Below are 15,764 nucleotides of genomic sequence, written 5' to 3' on the forward strand. Positions count from 1 at the left end.
AACATGCTGGTATCCTTATTTGCATTTAACCTGAGAATACAGATGCAAGCTATCATTATGGTGTCTCTAGTATTAGTGTTGAAATATACTTGATGTAATAAAAAAGTCTGCAGAAAAAAGATTTTTAAGCAGTCCACAGTTGATGGAAAATGAGCAGAGAAGTATTCCACTGTCATTCTGTATATTCTTCTCCTGCCTCGATTTCACACACACAAAGAGAAAAGAGGAAAAAAAGCTTGAAGTAGTAGTGTTTTATTCATCTTTATGTAAATCCAGTCATTTACGGTTGCCTTAACAAATCAGGAATCAAGTGTGTCAACATCTAGCAGAGAAGAAAGTGCATATGGGGATTACAAAAGAACAGAAACGGAACAAAAACAGGCCGAGGGAGAAAGTCTCCATCGATTAAAGTCTACAAATCCTGACAAGGGCAGAATGAACATGGTTTTAATTGTCTGAAATCTCTATATGCTGTAGAAAGTTTACAGTTCTACTCAAACCCTAAGCCCAGTAAGCTATTGTGTGATCGAGTGACAGTGTGTGGAGGCTGAGCCCAGAGCTGGTTCACACCATAGAAAAATACCCTGGTTATTTGCATTTTTTTAACTGTACACTACTGAATTTCTATAGAATAGATGAAAAAAAAAAGATCAACTCCTACCTACCAACTTCTACTGGCCTTGGTTACAGGCCCAAGCCAGTTTTTTCTTTACATCCTACACCACTAATAAAGAGAATTCCCTCATTGCATTGCTACATAGATAATATTACAAGTATATGCTCAAAACCAATAATAGGCTAAGTAAATCCCACACAGTACTCATTTATATGTATATATCAGATCAAATAATGGGAATATAGTATCAGATAAACATTTCTTTAGTAAGTCCTGGGTTGATTCCAGGCTGCTAATTCAATGGCAATTACCGACTAACCACTTAAGGCAACGTTTCCTCTTACCTGTCATCACGATGGTCGTGGTTCATTTATTCTGATAACATGACCCAGGGTTTTTTAGGTGAAGGCAACTTCTTTTTCAAGCATGATTTAATTTCATTCTTTACTGACTCGAGGTGAAGCTCAGTCAACCTTAATTCGATACATGGCATCAGAAGCAGCATTGTTCCCAAGTCGTACAGGGGCTAATTTCAAACGTCAGATCATCTCAATCTCATCCCATCTCATCTCACGTCAATTATCTCTTTAGCTGAAAAAATAAGGTGAGAATCTCAATGTAAACATGCATTTTTTAAAGGAGTATTCAATGCTGTTTTCCTGCCATGCATTTGCCAGGGGTTTCGACTGATTCTTGGCCTGAAATTTTTCTTCCGTACCGTGACGATGTGCAGTTTAAGTCACAGCAAAGAGCTCTGTCCTTCAAATGGAGCCGTGTCAACAATCTCAACAAGTATGAGTCCACAAACGCCTTCAACACTGTACTGAACATCCAAGAGAGGAAAAAAAAAATCTTCTAATTAGGCAAAATAAACATCACAGATTTCTCAGAATGCCTGAAGTGAGCTCTGAAGCCCCGGCAGTTCAGTTGTCTTCCTAGACTGAAAGTTGTGGCTTGTCGTCTCCTGATCTCCGAGTCTCTGCTCCGTCTCGTGTGATCTCACTGCAGCAGTTGAGTTCAGTTTGAAGGAAGTAAACACTGCAGAGCGCTGACGTGGGCGCAGTGCTCGGGAACATCGGTTCCAGTTGGTTCCATCTATTTTTCTCATTAAAAACAATTGTGGTCTGACCATCGCTGAATGTCTGGTTGGATATTTTTTCACAGCTTCAAGACCAGGCCGCCCCCTTCCTCATGCATCTTCACTTCCACTCCGTCCAAGGTGACGTGGAGGACTTAAAATGTATGAGGCTTAATACTCTATCCACTGAGTAACACTCACTTAAAGTAGATATCAAATAAACACTTGTTGGTGCACTGCTTTGCACCGAAAAAAAAGACTATCATTCGAGGTTCTGGTCCGAGAGAGTACACTACATTGTTGCATGTAATCTGACTGATAGATGATGATGTTGAGGATGAAGCAGCCGAGTTGTTGACTGTTGTTGTTGTTGTGAAAGTTTGACTTAATTATAAAATACCAGGCGGCCAGTTTTACTTAAATTACTAAAATGGGAGATTTGCTTCAAATGAAACAGTTGATGGACTGGACCTTTTGTCTGTGTGTGTGTCTGTGTGTGTGTCGCTACATGCTCACATGCATGTTTGAACAGTGGATGAGAAGCAAACATGACTGAGCTGCAAATATTGTGTGTTTGTGTCTGTACACCAAAAGGGCCTCTGTGTAGATATGCGTTTGTGTGTGTATTGATGTGTGTGTGCACGCGTGTTGTCTGTCTGCTTGTGATCCAGCGGTAGCTACGAAGCGTTTGAGGTGTTGGGGCTCCAGCCCATTTGATAAGCTCTCTCCAGGGTTCTCTTGCAGTCCTGCATCACTGTGCTGAAAACTATGTGAGGGTACTGGACCACCAGCCTCTCCACCGTCTCCTCGTTCACCTGTGAAACACACACAGACACACACTGTTACTATTTGACCCACTTTCGATTTTGTTCCCTATGAAAGCAGCTATAATACTCAAATGATGATGCAGTTAATTTCACAATAATTGAATCTTATACATCAGTGAATGTTGGTTAATGAGTTTTGGCTCACAGTCCACTCGCTTGTTTTCCAGAGTTTTTGACTGCATCACACAGTCTTCATGTGCAGATGCTCATCAATTTTAGCTTAAGAGATTAGTGGAAAGTCTCAATATTTACACTTTCATGATGACTGAGAGTGCTGCATCTGCCGATAAAGACTGTGTGACATGGCAGAAAGCTCAGAACAAGTGAGTAAGTGGATGGTGAGTTGAGAGCTTTTTTTGGTCAACAGCTGTTTCCAAGGTCAATAGTTAAACATGAAGCAGAAATTAGGGTACATCCCTAAATCCAAAAAAGCTGGGACGCTGTGTAAAACTTAAATAAAACAGAATGTGATATTTTGCTAATTGGTTTTTGACACATACTCAATTAAAAACAGCATGAAAGACAACTTAATTAAACTTAACAAGTTAGGACGGGAGCAACAAAAGACTGAGAAAAGTTGCTGAATGCTCCAAAAACACCTGTTTGATGATCATGATCGCGTGTACAGTTTCTTTTCTCATGTTTGCTCACTACTGACATGTTTGTCCTGTTTGATCACCGTTTGCCCCCGGATAGTTTCACAATTCTTCAGGTCTATCTTAAAGCAAAAGCCCGGTGACACGTTAAAAACAGCTTTTGCTTCCTGTCATCACTGCCCATTTCATATCGTTAAAAGATTCCTTCATAATGCATTTCCATTTTAAGCGATTGAGGGGAAAAAATATTTCGGTGGAAAAAAAATATGTTTGCAGCCTTCAGCAGTCTGAGTAAATCAAATAAAATGGGCATCTTAAGAAGTTAAGACTCGTTTTAGTTCACAGTTCACAAGAGGGAATTTTGTGCTATGAAAGACCATCATTTTGGATCCCCCTTTTATCTGACTCACTCCGACTGCTGAAGCCTCACATTAACTTCAAATAAACTGAGCATAACAGAACGAGGACTGTGGACTCTGCCCCCCCCCATTAGTCACACCTGAGATCTTTTAGCGGCCGGTGTGAACAGGAGAAACGGCGAGATTACAGCAAGCAAAACCTGTTTTATTGTTCACACCTAATCTGTCCTTTAAAGATACTAGGCTATTTGTCTGACTGGTTGTTGTCACTAATGAAACTTTATGGAGGTCAAAGATCTGTGATTTCAACTAATCAAGCCCTTCACTTCAGAATCATTCAAGAATCCTTCATTCAGCGTCAATAGAGATTTCCAGGGGGAAGATACATTAAAATGAGGCAATCATCTTGAAACGATATAGTAGCAGAATTATTGCTCTAGTTGTCATAAATTCAGATTTTTAGACAGCTTAATTTAAACGGAGTAATTTAAAAATCTGTCGACCGTCTCTGCATCGCTCCATGATGCCTTATTAAGATAATCAGAACCACAGATTGAACTGTTAGCACCCTGTCAAAATAGTAGTGTACTTGACTAATGTGTAAGATAGGCCATTTCTTAAGAGCATAGTCTATGCACGCACACACACACACACAGCTGATCCTCGGCAATGGGTTTAACACCAGAGGACAGCTGAGCTCAACAGGCTAATGAGGCCGTCTTGTTCTCAGAGGACTAGAGAAACAAGCAGCTAATAGCCACCCCGGCTCTTCTTTTCCAGTCTGACACTGTCAGGCCATCACTGAATCACTGAGAGCCAAGAGTGAGAAAGCCTGAGAATCTGAAAGAGAGCAGAGGCAGAGTAACCCTGGAGACCTTGAGGGGTTAACCACAACCCACCCTGAACCAACCCCCGCCCACCCGCGAGCATGACACTTTCCAGGGGAAATGATGTATAAACACTTGCACACATGTTGAGCACACAGTCATCTGTTGTTGCCAAAGCAGCGACAAAGTGTTGCACAGTTTTCCCCGAGCTCGTTGACCGAGGGCCCTTTAGTTTCTGTGTTTTCTGGAAGAAAAGTCTTGCATGGCAAGAGTTCCCTGGCTCTTGCTTAGGTTATGATCTGTTGTGGCTGTTATTTTTCTGTCTAATTCCTTCTGTCTCTTCATTGAGCACAATTTATTAAAGTGGTGGGTATCAGCAAGTCCTTGTCAAGAAGAGAAATAGAGAAAACAAATGGCCAGACAGATAGACAGACCAAAAAAGAACAGGCAGAATCGGGATAAAACCAGCGAAATAAGAGAAAGAAATAAGTGTGCTCGAGCGAACAGACCACTGAAGCCTCTCGGGTCACAGAAGGGAGGTGGAAAACTGCACAGCGCAAGTGAATTCAATAAGACTAAAAGGCAACAACAGCCTGTTAGCTTTCCCTTTGATTGCCAAGGAAGAAACAGCGAGCCGGGGTTCGGGTTCTTGACGCCAACACACAGACGCTTTCAGGATACCGTCAATACAGGAATTAAAAAATAAAATCAAGACTACAGAGTCAAAAGGTCTTTCTAACTTTCATGTGCTTTGGTTTTTGTGATAAGACGCAAAAAGAGAAAATTCTGAGACTAAAAAACAGTCCTGCCTCAGTTCTCTCCTCAGCCAGCATTGAAGAGAAAGACAAGAGAGACTGGCAGAGGGCTTTTCAACTTGAAACAATACTCTGACACCTCCACTGCTAGAAGGTTGCAATTAAAGCAACATTATGCAACTTTTTTTACCTTAAAATAACATTTTGATGGTACAGTGTCTTGTAATAGGGTGAATGCTGTCTTGCTGTTTTTTTCACTAGCACTTTTGGCCGTGCCGAGGCAAACCGAGCTGTGCTGATTTGTTTTTCCGCCTCCCAGCGGGCTGTGGTGATGTCTTGCAACTGCAGCCAACCCGTAACAAGCACCCGTCTCCCCCTAAAATCGATACTGAACTCGTGTCTGTGCAGGAAACCCTGAGAGAAAGACGTTTTTTAAAGTCTGTGTTCAGCTCTCAGTACTTTTGTAGCCTCTGACTGAATCTTTAGTTTCTCTTGTCCCGTTTGTACTTTCAGACATCTGATGTTTTACTGTTTCACTGTGTTCACTTTCAGCTGTTTCAGGAGTCAATTTCTACATAATGTTGCTTTAAATCAGAAGATAACAGTAGATATGAGGAAATTCAAGCAACACTTACATCGCTGTGATCAATAATTTATTAGTAAAGCTGATGCACTTACAACCTGAGTCTCAAGATATTGGCTTAAAGATTCCACATTATTATTATGAGATAATAAGCACTCTAACGGCCAGACAGTTTTACAAGACAAACCATCCTTTCAACCATCATTTCCTTCTTCTACTGTGATGACCAAACTCAAGTAGAGCAGTGTTGTTTACCATAAAGGCAAAAAACAGGAGACCTTTTAGATGTTTTATCCTAAATGACATGGAAGAGGATACTAACAATCTGAATATCTGTGCCTTCTTATAAATGATTTCATTAGATTCACTGGCTGATTACAATAAGTGTGTTTACATCCACCTGTTTTTATGCCCATTATTAATTTGTGCCATCACTGCCTCGTGGTTGTATGCCTCCAAGCACCAGTCAAGTTACTGTTCCTGAGCTATGCCGTTGAATGACCGCCAGAACGTATTTTGCAGACTATTATGAAATCCCAGTGAAGTTGACCTTTGACCTTGTCGATATGAAATGTCATCTTGTCATCATTTTATCCTATTAGACATGTGTGTAAAAATCTGCCATAATTATCATATGAATTGTTGAGTAATGGCTAAAAATGTGTCACTGAATTACAATCAGTTGATTCTTGAGTCAAAGAGGCTGTTTCTGCCAAATATGACGAAATTCCCTCAAGGCATGGGACGCCATGAGGTCACAGTGACCCTGACCTTTGAACGCTAAATCTAATCAGTTCATCCCCGAATCCAAGTGGACCAGATTTGAAGAAATTCCCTCAATAAGTTCTTGAGATATCATGTTCACATGAACGGGACGGAGGCTGAGGTGGAAATTTAAGAAAAAAACATGCCCAAGTGTTGTTGAAACACACTTGGCATATAAGTCATGATGTACCTGACGCCTGTGACTGGAGAATCCACTGAACAAATGTAAAATAACAAAAAGAAAAGTTCATAAAGAACATTTTTCCACCACATTCTCCACACTTTCACTAGTTTGAGTTCGTGGCCTGCTAATTAAGTCTTCTCATTTGATGTTTTTCTGAAAATTCTATAAAAATGTGAGATTTCGACAAGCTGCTGCACATTCTGGGTTGCAAATGGACAATTGTGTTGATTGTCATGTGGCTACATCTTCTGCTTCTCTGTGGTTTAATGAGACTGGGATGGTTATTTTTTTTTCTGGCTGTAACTTCTGTTATTTTTATGGTTTATATCTGTCCTTTCAAAAAAAAAAAAGAAACTGTTAAACAAATCCTGGCAAAGGCAACAAATCAAGTTAATTTTAAAATTCAACAGTGGTTCACAGAAGCAAGGATTAATGCAGTCTCTTCTTTTGCTCTTTTAGGATTTGACCCGGGTGTCCGACGATCTTAAATCATAAATTAAGAGCTTTTCATTGACTGTCTGATCTGTCGACTCTTGGATCCTTTTCAACAAATTTAGCAACTGGCTTCAAATAGTGATCATTAGCTTTAATGTGATGTTGGATCACCCTCACACCTGTTTTTTTTCCCTTTTTTAAATTAGTTTTTGGGGACATTTAGTGCCTTTATTAGATAGCAGCAAAAGGAGAGATGACAGGAAATGAGGAAGAGAGATGCTTCAAAGGTGCCTGGCAAGATTTAAACCAGGGACTTTGCGGTTTGTGTTCAGTGTCATAAACTCTGAGCCACAGGGGTGACCCCACACCTGTTTTTTTCCCAGACAAACACCTGCGGTTTGCCTACAAAGATGGCTGTCTTCAGAGAGAGGACCAAAGCAGGAGCAGAAGAGCAGCTTAAGCGAGGTCTCTAAAGGCTGCCGCTACAGAGAGAAGTGAAGTTTGTTATGACATATGGCTGAGCCTCATTAGCAGATAAAATGACAAACCCCTGATTGCCTTCATAACATATTATGCTATATTCTTGAAAAGAGAATGAAACATCCCCCAGCTCGTTAATCAGGGCTTAATTACAATTAAAACAGATCTAAAGAATAGACCTGTCAAACTGATGGGAGGCCATAACATTCATTAATGCTAATTTAGTGCAGCTACACTTGCTGAGCAAACATGGCACACACAAAATGGCTCCCAATCAAAACGCTGAATCATTTCCTAATTGCCGGTTGCGCCAACGCTAATGTTTGAGTTGCGACGAGATCACTTCAATTGAAAATCATGAAAAGACTATCGACTGACCTGTGCCGCTCTCTGATAATACTATGTGCAGAGGAAAAAAACTTGCAAAACAATCAATCAGTCTTTTTGTGTTGTTTTCTAAGTTTCCAAATATAATTACTGTCACATACAACAGAAATAATTGGAATTCAAACATCTTATTATTGCGCGGGGAAAGCCAATCAAGACTGAAGAAAAAATTGATTTTTACCATCAATTAAATCCAAGCCTGTACACATTTTGAATGGCTAGAACCCAGCACAAAAACTCCTTGTACCTGGTTTGAGATGTATTTTAATTAAATGGGCGTCTTGGAATGACGAATGTTTTTGTCAATTTCTAAAACAGCTTTTTGCTGGTGGACAGGAAATCTTGCTGACAGAAAATCGGTTGACGGACGCATTTATACATCATAGCATCTATTAACTCTACTCCGCTGCACGAAATGACAACCACGGTTACTGTAAGCCTTAAACACAGCCTCCTGTAAGAGGGCCCTCTCCTACGATCCCTCTCCCTCTCCAGAACGAGGCTGTGTGCCCTTTGCGTGGCTCTGTGGTATGTTGAATGAGATGTGATGACATCACCACACCTGCTTGGTATTTGCGGCTCAGAGCTGATGTTGGACATGAAGGTCAGACTGAATCCTGTGGGTAACTGCATGGCAGACGGGGGAGTCCTCCGGTTACACTGACTTTTTCAAACCTGTGATTCAGCTGTTTTTTTTCCCCGAGACTGAAATTCTGTTACCGGGCAAAACTGTGCTTAACGAAATTTTGTTGCTAGGCAACATAAGCTTAAAAATGATATCAGAAAGTACAGGGGGCTCCTGGTGAATCAATGGTGCTTTAGATATATGGCTCTGGTTCTGTTTTTTGCTTTTTTTCCTTTGGCCCCAAACAGTCCTGATCCAGTGTACTGTACTGCACAGCCCCTCCTCCGAACGTGCTGCCAAGTGTGTAGGAGAGCCATATGATAGAGCGGATCGCTGCTCACTGATGATTCTAATCTCTGAGAAGCATCTGGGAGCGCAGCCACAGCTATCTGGAGCAAGGCCTATACTTATGATATTTTCCCCTATTTTAACTTCAAAGATGCTGCCCTGTAGATCTAAGTGCGGCGTAATGCATTCTGACGGCCAATGTGCCGCTGTCAGGGTTTACAAGAGGACGAGAGAGAGATGTGGGGAAAACAAAAAGATGTATGTCTGATACGCTGTTTGGCAAACGCCGTTATTCGAACATGCTGTACAGTCAATGTGAATAGCTCATAGGGTTGTGTGTGTGTGTGTGTGAGTGCCTGTTGACAACCCGCTCCTCTACTTTTACAAGTGACGGCTGAAGGTAAGTGACGGCAAGTTCCCGACCCGACCTCTGCTCTCTCTTGGAGTGCTCTTTCTTAACAGTGAGCTCTTCTTTTCAAGACTGATCCTCCGATGCAAATGCACTCTATCACCACGTAAAATATACATTTACCGCAAGCTCCGGGCTTTCCCACTAGTAAGCAGCGCTGTAAAACACGTCGTAAAGATGACTAATGCAGCGGCAGTTCACATTCTCGGCGGAGGGAAAAAGAAGAACCGGGTCGTAAATCGATAATCAGATACACAAACACGGAGATACATATCATATTGGACTGGGGTGGTGAGAACACCCTCTGAGTGCTCCGAACAATCAAGGGAGGGAAATGGAATAAAGAGAGAGGGAGAGAGTTTAGGAAATAGAAGGCTAAAAGAAATATGGCCTCTGCTCCTTCTGAATATATCAAATCCAGTCGGAGCAGTATCGTATGCAGGAACAATGATCCTGGAAAAAGCAATAAAGCTACAGTTTGATGTTGATTTAAATGATTGTGCATGCAGATATCAGAAAACAAAGATGTGATTGTTTTATGGGGTTTTTTTCAATAAAAATTGCCCTATTTCTTTTTATGTGCTATGTGTTTTCATTAAATTCAGCACAGGTCTGCAGAGCTCTTTTCCTTTTCTTCTTCTTTCCTCCCATTTTCTTTGGCCATGTGGCAGCCATTTCTAGTCCCCGGCCCCATAAAGAGAGACAAATACCCCCCGTTCCCTGTCTACTTCCATGTACAGAGTGTATCAGTCAACCAGTAAATACATTTGGGGGTAAATGTTTAAAAAGCCTGTTTAGGCAGCAGAAGAATGCAGTGCATCAGGTCTTAGTAAAAGGCAGCTTAAACAAGTCTGGATTTAAACAGGCCAGATTTATAGCCTTCTTTAAACTGCTCAGAGGAAAAGCCCCTGTTGTAAAGTTTCTAAACGAGTGACTGGACAAGTGAAAGATAGTTCTCCGTCTCTGATAAGAGGGAGAGGAATGAATGGAAGAGACATAAAGAAACAAAGCAGAGGATTTCAGAAGTGTTGAGACAGAAAAGAGGTCGCCGCAGACTTACTCCGAAGGATTCAATATTTCTAAATGAACTATTGATGCATTGGCTTGGAAGCTTAAGGAATAGACTGCTCTTTACCGAGCAAAGCCTGAGCTCAAACATTTTGATTTAGTCTCAGAGAGCCGAGCGACCCCTCACAGAAATCTGCAGTGCATGGCTCTGAATGTGCTTTTAAAAACCAGGTCAGGCACCGCTTGCGACAACTAAGGTCTGGTCCCGCTCACACACCCTCATCCCTGCACAATATCAGACAGCAGCAGAACTGAAAAGGAGGGTGTCAGTGTATATGCTCACACACACACACACACACTCACACATGGAAGAATGGGGGCTCAGCTGAACAGGGTCAGGGGAAGAGGTTCTGGAGGCCAGGTTTGTAAACCCCACACTCCATCACGCGTGACAAAGGTAACTAAAGGAATGTGTACGAGGCTCAGTCCAATCCCTCTCTGTAGGCCGGCCCTCTTATCTCTGCAGACTGGAGGAAAACATTCCATAACTCAAGAGGCTTTTCCACAATTTATTTGTTGGTCTAGGAAAAGAAAACATGGTAAAACACTATCACGGCTAACATCTATTAGGTAGAGCTAAACTAAAGATAATTAAAATGGGATCCGTTGTTGTGACACGGTGGACAAACAAGCCGTCGAGTTACATTTGATGTTCTGGTAGCAATCTCACCGTTAACTTTCCATTCTGGTAGCAACCACACTGATAACTGTCGGTTTATACTTCAAATGAAGTGCGAGAAAAGTGTGATGCTGTAATTATCTGGGGTAGACAAAAAGAAAGTCTTCAAGATATGGGTGCGACCTTAATTAAGTTTTGTTACTGTAAATTATATGACATTATTAGGTTTACTTATCCTTTTACTAGCGGTAGACAAGATTATCAGCCCTGGTAGATCTTTGAGCCGATATTCAGCATTTTTCAATTATCAATATCGGTGACTTTTCTGTCAGAATTTAAAATTGTGCTACTTTGGCCCTGATGCAGCGTCCTCTCACACAATACTATCTGATCGCTAACACATCACAATTATTGGCCTATAAACACATAATTAGAATCTGCAGAGTAACTAGTGACTAAATGTATCAAATAAATGAATCATATTACTGAAGTAAAGTACCTGACATTTGTACTTAATAACAGTACTTGAGTAAACTGTACTTACATCACTGGTTGTTTGAAATTTGGCCACGAAGAGTTTCATTTTTACTGCAAATGAATATTGGTCCCATATATCAGTTTTCAGTCTCCTTCATTTCTAATAATCGGTATAGATCCTGAAAAAGCCATATCAGTCGTTCCCTAACTTTTTACTGCATGCATCATAAAGATATCAAGGTGTAGTAAAAAAATAAATCCAACTGTTCAAGATATAACTTTAGCAGAAGTTAACTTCAAATGTCAGTTATTTCAAAGAATATCATAGCTGAAAAGACACAAAGAGAAACAGACAGGGCACAGGAGAAAGAAAGAGAAAGAGGCGTCGTGACAGAGTGACAAACACAGGGATGAGATGGAGACAGAGATGGGGAGTTCACGTTCCTACTACAGGGACTAGTTGAGGTCATATATTGTTCTCACTGGCAGAGTACAATAAGATAATAACAGAATGGTGAATGCCCTGTTAACTGAAACCAATCCTTCCTCTTCAAATGGCAACAGCACAATGAAATAAGGTGGGCACACACACACGCACACACACAGACACACACACACCTCCAGAAACGATAGGAAATTCCAGAGCGGCTTACTGGAGGTCAGACACAAGCAGAATTCCTTAACGATAATCACAACAGAGCTACTGTGTTTAATTTTTTGCCTCGCACGACTCCCTTGTTCTTCAGAATAAATAAAGAACAAGGACAGCTTGACCCTGTCCCTCTCAAAGAACACCATGATACGAAATTCACAGTGACTCTTCAGAGCGAGGAAAGCTCGGATTAGATTTGCAGATCGGTCAATGTTACAAACAAGCCCCTGAGCAAAACTCAGTGATCTCATCTGTAAAAAACCTAATGTGTGAACACCGCCTGCCGTAGAGTGATTATTCGTTATTAGGGGTTAATTCTGACTGATCAAATGAGAGCACTGCAATTAAAGTCAAGCGTTTTTGTATTTAAAAGCACAAAGAAAGACATTATGTACACAGACTTCACCCTTTTGTTCAGTTCACTGTCAGTACGAGCACAAATCTTGACAGCATGATAAATCTCTATCTTTGTTCTCTGAGTTTTAGCTCTTGGGTGAAAATTGTTCTTTTTTCTCTCAAACCTTCACAGAGCCACAGGTCACAGGAACACTATTCCTGCCTACACACAAAACAAGGAAACGTATTCGAAGCTTTTCTAACCATTGGCTACTGTTTTTCCAAGCAATTTTAATGCTGTTCATAAATCAGAAGCTTAATCGATTCCCTCACAAAAATTTCCACAGCTCATCTGGATGTATTAACAGATAAAGCATTCAGTGAGGGGAGCGACATCGTCATTAGCATTAAATAGCTAATTCATCACCAGCACAGTCAGACACTGCGCCTGCAGGCTAAAAAGAGACTGTGACCACCTGCTGTTTCTCTCAATGTTTGGGAGAAGGAAAAAACATATTGAGCCAAACATTCGTTATTGGCACGAAATCATATCAGGATCGGCAAGTGTGACTACCCGGCCACACAGAGTCTTGTCTACCGTCTGCCCATGACTCCATGAGATTATGTTGACCTCCGATGTGATGGGTAAACAGCACTGGATGAGGGAGGAAGAGGAGGAGGGGGGAAAGGCTGAAAGACAAGACAGGGGGGGGCAACTTGAATGAACTAATTGAATGAGCAAAAGATGTGTGCGGCATCCAAAATTCAAACAACCTTGGCCGTCCTTGCTCAGAGGAGTGTAGGGGAGGGAGAGAGACAAAAAGAAGGGAAGAGGGGTAAAAATAAAGTGAGGACAAGGTGGAGAGAAGGCAAGGAATGTGTATGTGAGTGTCTGTGAGCCGGGCGAGGTCAGGTTTACGTGTGTGTATGTCTGGTAGATTTTTTTTGTTGAAGGGCAAATCTGAGATTCCCTTCAGATACTCAGTGAACTCTGTCGGTGTCTCACTTTATTTCACCCTCTCTCCTTCACTGTCCCTTGCTCCTGCCCTTTAGAAACAAGATGAAGGGATGATCAGGAGGCGGCTTCAGTTAAGACCGTCAATCAATACAGCTCTTCTGTGTGGGATGAGACTCCGAGATTACACTGAAAAAAATCACAAATAGCAAATGACTCTTTCAAACTACTTTCTCGACTTTGAACATTCAAGTCTGACCAGAGCCTGGAAAATAAGGAACCGGGGAACCGGCCCATCTTACACTTAACGCTGTGCATGTGGTATCTTTTCTCCTAATTTCCCTTCGCTTTAGGAGCCACTGAACTAAGCATCCCCGCCGTTCGCAATAACAACACTCATCAGAGAAAGTTTTGCCAGAGTCCAAAACTCTCATTTCCTAAACGAGACCTAAAATGCCTCTTAACTCTTCGCCATACTTCATCTTTGTTTTCCTCACTCCAAACCTCCAGGCCCTGAACAATTAGGCCCTTGTTTATGTCGGCAAATTGCTGTGCCGTGCCTATCTGTGTGTAGTCCCCGGCAGCTGGATGCACCAGTGGAACGGCCGTATTGATTGGGATGTCTGTTCTGTTAACAAGGTCTGTCTGGTTGCTCTATCTGGGGGTGCTCATACCTGTTCCCCAAACGTCACTCCGCCTCAGTTCAGGTAATGGGAGCACACTTCAAAATTGCTTACACAAAACACTTTTTTGAGCGGGGGCCATTTGTAAAAGGAATAGCTCGGATTCACTCCATTGTTCCCTTTTACTTAATTTCACTTGTGTTTCCTCTCGGTTTCTGTCATTCGTTAAATCATTTTTGGATTATTTTTTTTCCTCCAAGGCCAGCCCTCGTTTTACTTTCTGTTCTCTTCCCTCCTCTCCTCCATTACTACGATAACTCCTTCTCTCTCCACCAGCTGTCCCTGAAGGGGCCGGTAGCAGTCAGTGTCATTATTTTCCTAGTCCGGCTTCGTGCTGACTGTGTGAGTTTGCTCCCCTCTCTGTTTCACAACCTGGGCTGCCCATTTGTTTTCACTCTAATGAAGTAGTGGAAAAGACGGTGGGGAAAAAAGAAGGTGGATGAGAAGAAAGGATGGGGGGGGAAGTGAAAAAGATGTAGAGAAAGAAAGAGAGGGAATGGACAAGAAGATGAGAGGGGAAAAGAGGTACATTTGAGCAAGCTGTGAAAACGCTTCTAAAGAAAACATTCCACTGAGGCTGAATAAGATTTAAAATCCCCAAAGCGATACATCAACAGAGTATGAAGGCTTTAAATGTTCACAGAGTGGCCAGGAGGGCCCATTATAGAGAACACCATCTTAACGCATATAGGAGACATATGTAAACAGAGTCCAGATAAGGCGTGCAATGAGTTACACCGTTCGGTGTGAGGTAGTACAGTGTGTTTCTGCAAAATCAAATAAATCAATAAAACTTACTGCTGGACCCCCGCCTCTGTGACTGGACACTTATCTTAATTATGTGGTTAGCCAAAAAAGCTATAAATGTCACAGCATTAACATTTGTTGAATCTGCGCGAGTTTGGCATGTTTATGCGTGTTTGTGTTTCTGCATATACCCGGTCCAAAGCGCAGAATGCTGTTACAACATCGCTGTAATTTTAGCTGGAAATTACCTTTGACGCCAATTTCACAACTCGAAAGCACAGCCCGAAATAATACATAATGTTCCATTGTGTTTGTCGAAGCGTAGAAAGATGAATTCCTCCCGCAGAGAGGACCTAACATTTAACAGTAGACTCACTGGGAAGCCGGGCTGTGCAGAGATGCACGCGCTGACATGTGGGAGCAAAAAATGATCAGCTTTTTCAGACGATTAAGGCACTTTTTCCTGGAGTCTTTCAGCTGAATACTTCAAAAGACTGGCACTGAAAGAGGACAAAATGCATTGATTTGATTATTTTTGGGTGAGTCTGGATCAATCGCATTCTTTCTCCTCGTCAGAGCGTTGGCAGTTTGGCCCCGAGGGCAGAGGAGTGTAATCATTTGAGGCAGGCGGAGCATGCCATTTGCCCAGGCCTGGAGGGGTTCTGATTTCAATGCTCCATTATGAGCTGCGTTAACAGCAAATAACATAAATTCCTCTCAGAGAACACACACAGTAACACACAGACACGTCGCATTTCGGCGCGTATAAACACACTGGGACACAAAGGAAATCCCTCAGACAGATGTGGAGGGAAATAGAGAGGGAAGAAAGCCTTAAACACACACATTTCCAAACTGTTACAGACGTATACTACTGAAAGGAGAGTCTAAATAAGAAAATATTCTGACAATCACCTCGACTTCACACAGATCTGGGATTATGTTAGGTCTATGTGTGTACAGAGTAAAAAAAAAAATCTTCATATCAGTCCAAATGGCAGTGGACACAAAAT

General features: G+C 41.7%; 1 protein-coding gene across 1 annotated transcript in view; it reads right to left on the reverse strand.

The window, feature by feature from the left end:
• Positions 1-236: 236 nt before the first annotated feature.
• fbxl17 (F-box and leucine-rich repeat protein 17) overlaps positions 237-15,764 on the reverse strand; it is a 222,909-nt gene continuing 207,381 nt past the window's right edge. Inside the window, exon 11 of the mRNA XM_084359856.1 lies at positions 237-2,509. Within this exon, the coding sequence (XP_084215982.1) occupies positions 2,372-2,509 (138 nt within the window). The 3' untranslated portion in view covers positions 237-2,371. The remainder of the gene's footprint in view (positions 2,510-15,764) is intronic.

Source organism: Pagrus pagrus, assembly GCF_965226575.1.
Source record: "Pagrus pagrus genome assembly, chromosome: 8".
Lineage (NCBI taxonomy): Eukaryota > Metazoa > Chordata > Actinopteri > Spariformes > Sparidae > Pagrus > Pagrus pagrus.